The sequence below is a fragment of the Zingiber officinale genome, chromosome 6B (assembly GCF_018446385.1).
Source record: "Zingiber officinale cultivar Zhangliang chromosome 6B, Zo_v1.1, whole genome shotgun sequence".
NCBI lineage: Eukaryota > Viridiplantae > Streptophyta > Magnoliopsida > Zingiberales > Zingiberaceae > Zingiber > Zingiber officinale.
This window is the reverse complement of record NC_055996.1, coordinates 124342182-124345649: the sequence shown is the minus strand read 5'-3', so window position 1 is coordinate 124345649 and position 3468 is coordinate 124342182. Positions and strand designations below refer to the sequence as shown.

Genomic DNA, 3468 nt, shown 5'->3' with positions numbered 1-3468 from the left:
TTATAACACCCTTTATCATTTATATTATAGATGCTCTAGGGTGTTCAGATAAATGGATGATCGTGAGACGTCAATGATAGTAACTCGAAGGAATGCATCAGCCAACCCAAAAAGGTACAAGAACTATATAATTCGTCATCTCAACCCTTCTAGGTGGTTGCAATGAGATACCACCAATGTAGAAAGATTTCAAAAAAAATAAATAAATAAACACAAAGATATTTTCACACATCTATAAACAAAATTAAATATTACTTCACACATATATTTTATTTAATTTTAATCAACTCAAATCATTACAAGTCTGACTATATGTACTGGTTGATATTTTCAATTGACCTAACTCCATTCTAGTTTGACCCAAATTTATTCTTAATATTTTTAATTAACTAAAAATAATGCTAAATTCAATTAACCTTATTGACTAGTTCTGAGATGACTAACTTAGTTCCATTGAATTTTTTCATCGACCACCGAGTAACTTGGGAAGCGTACAGTGGGCAGCCCAGAAGCCCAGTATCCATTGATTGCACGTCCTATTTTGAGGAAAACTTTTTATAAAAATGTCATAATTGAAGATTGAACCACATATACTTAAGTGACAACCTGAATATTGTACCACAGTACCATAGCTAATATTTTCAATTAACTAGTAATAGTGATCCACATCAGTAAACCTATAATCTTGCCGCACTAAGGGCATCTTCAATATAACGTAAGACTTTGAAAAGTTTGTAAAATGAAACAAACATGAATTATTATGAATGCTAGGTTTGATGTTTTATTTTAACGACAGTAGTAAAATTTTAAACTTAATTTTTACAAAATTAGTAATGTGGATGAGATCATTCAAAATAAAGATGTGTGAGTTGATAATATGGTTCGTAACAAAATTATAAATTATAGATAGATTTTTTTTAAAATAGTAGGAGTAGTAAGTTTTTATATTTTTAATATGATATTGATGTGATATATTAAAAACTATTATAAAAAAAACATTTAGATCTCTGATAATTGAAGATGCCCAAAGCTACTAATAATAGACGAAAAACTACATCGAGAGACCATTCTTCAACAAGACAGAGTTAATGCTCAGTGTAATTCCACCTTTACTCAATAGTCTCACAATTCCTTCTGAGAGGCATTACAACAAGTTGTCTATGGAGATTCTATTGCAACCTTATGGGTGTTAATATTATTATATACTTCATACAAATATTTTGTCATCTCCAGTTTTTCCATCAGATCACCATCATCACATTCTCTTCCGAGAACCATAAGTTGGGTTCTTCTCCACTTGCTTGCCTACAAATCGGGGTCACCGTTCCATCGGAGGCTTCAGCACCTGTTTTCAGAGGATATCAGTAACTAGAAAAACCATTTCCAACTGATAAACACTATTAAATGAAGAAAGACGATATGGACTTAATACCAATTCCACTGGACGATGCACTCAGATAGTTTGCTGAATCCAATCTGAGGCTCTGAAAGGTGATGTCTTCCCAACTCGTGAAACATGGCAAATATTTGGCGCCATGGTCACCGGGAAATAAAGCTCCATCTATGTGATCGATTCGAGATGGAACTGCGAGCTGATTAAATGATGGGCCTGCTGCTTGTGGACTCTGGAACTGATCACAAAAGCTTGGCGATTTGAGACAAGAAACTGTTCCACTGCTTCTCTGAAAAGGATCAAGAGATGAGCTCTCTTCCGTGCAATCATAAACCTCTTCCAAGTTTCTTTTGTGTTTGAAGTCGGAGTACATGGCAGGAGAGTTGCATCTTCCATTTCTCTTCATCACCCGGCACAAGGCAAAATCTCCCTAGTAAGATGAGAACAATTAGTGACTGCAGAATCATGCGATATCTTATTCATTGTTTTACCACAAAATTAGTAGTTCCATTGGGAAGATCTTCGCAAAGGCGGTGCTCGTGCATGATCCAGTCAGTTCTTTCTCCCCCGGGAGCTCGCCCCAGATAGAAAACAAGAGTCTTCCTCAGCCCAAACACACAAGATTCGCAGCTTATCTTTCTGTCTTTCCCAGTGGCCTTCCAGTACCCAGAAACTGTAGCTCTGTTGGTGCGGGAACCATTTGGGTATTTGCGGTTGCGTGGATAAAAGAAGAACCATTCCATGTCTTTTCTAGGGAGAAACGATTTATCTGAAAATGATGAAATCAAGCACACTGAAATTGAAACAACCCAAGTGAAAGCATGCAGTCATCAGTAAATTACCTGGTAGCTCCCATGGATCAAACTTGCATAAATCAATCACTGGAATAACTTCAAGCTCGATCTTAAGCCCATTCACTTTCCTCTTCAGATAGTAATCGATCAACTCTTCGTCGGTTGGATGGAATCGAAAACCGGTGGCAGCAACATAGAACTCATTTTGTGCAGTTATGAAGATGATAAAACAAAGCACTCTTTAAAAATTCGATTATATGATAAAATTGATCAGAAAACGAAGATTTGCTTCCCTCAAAAACATGGAAGCCGGATCGCCCTTGACGAAGTGTACCTATTTAAAGTGTTGAATATCCAAAAATAAAACCTTTTCTCTGAACACAGCTTCCAAAGTGTAGAACTCTTATAGGTCAAAATCATTGATCTTCTCATAAACCTCTGATAATTGTTCTTAGAAATCTGCAACAGACGGTTTTCTATTTCAAGCTACAAGTTCAATGGGATGCCAAAACGGAGAGGACTTATCAGATAGGTGGAACTTATCAGAGAGTAGAGTGGAAGAGCAGAGACGAGATGTCTATTTATAGAGGAAGGAAGGAGAAGCAATGAAGCAAGCAAAGGTTGAGATTGTCTTTGTATGCATGAAGTTATTCCAAACATTTAAAGAATTTGTGGTCTCTTTTCCGTTTGACTATTCACACACAAAATTGCGAGTCGAGTTTATACTTCAATAGCTTTATATTGTCACCGTTCATGATAAAATTCTGTTGCTGTCAGCAACTGAGCATGTCCGAAAGTCCCCTTTGTTTAATCCTCTTCGGCTTATTCATAAAGTGACAAGGATGGACGCATTAACTTTGGATGACTTTGTAGACAAACATTCATGAGCGTTCACATCGAGTTTCTTCCTCCCTTTTCCAAAGGCTTGTATTTTATTAACTAAAGTATGCGATCGTTGATGGAGATCTGAATGGAGGATGCCTGGAGGAAAGAAAATTTGCAGGCTAATGGCTCCATGGGAATGTACTAAAAGATCACTGACAAAATTCTTATAAAAGCTAAAACATTCTCACCAATGCTTATCATTGCACATATTTTTAATTCACCAGAACTTATTCTCTGCCAGCGAAAAGTGATCAAGTCTTGTTGATCATGTATACAGTCATCGTTAAGAAAATGAATGACTGAGGGAACAAAAACACAATGATTCGCGCAGTACTGTTCTTCTGGTAGTGATTCATATGATCGGATCGCGTACGTCGGCAGCAGCAGTTGGAGCAT

General features: G+C 36.7%; 1 protein-coding gene across 1 annotated transcript; it reads right to left on the bottom strand.

Annotated features, from left to right (window-relative positions):
- Positions 1 to 1033: 1033 nt before the first annotated feature.
- LOC121991493 (NAC domain-containing protein 71-like) lies at positions 1034 to 3468 on the bottom strand. The gene is made up of 5 exons (XM_042545487.1): positions 3407 to 3468; positions 2236 to 2426; positions 1885 to 2162; positions 1433 to 1823; positions 1034 to 1345 (listed from the first exon to the last, which is right to left on the bottom strand). Exons 1-5 carry the CDS (start codon positions 3466 to 3468, stop codon positions 1242 to 1244), a joined length of 1026 nt encoding a protein of 341 aa, XP_042401421.1. The 3' UTR covers positions 1034 to 1241.

Bases quoted from the DNA above. Each gene is read 5' to 3' on its own strand.
- LOC121991493 (XM_042545487.1), bottom strand. From the start codon at position 3,468: ATGCTCCAACTGCTGCTGCCGACGTACGCGATCCGATCATATGAATCA. The intron at 2,427-3,406 runs GTACTGCGCGAA...GAATTTTTAAAG, and splicing joins GAATCACTACCAGAAGAACA to AGTGCTTTGTTTTATCATCT. The intron at 1,346-1,432 runs GTATTAAGTCCA...CTCTGAAAACAG, and splicing joins TGCATCGTCCAGTGGAATTG to GTGCTGAAGCCTCCGATGGA.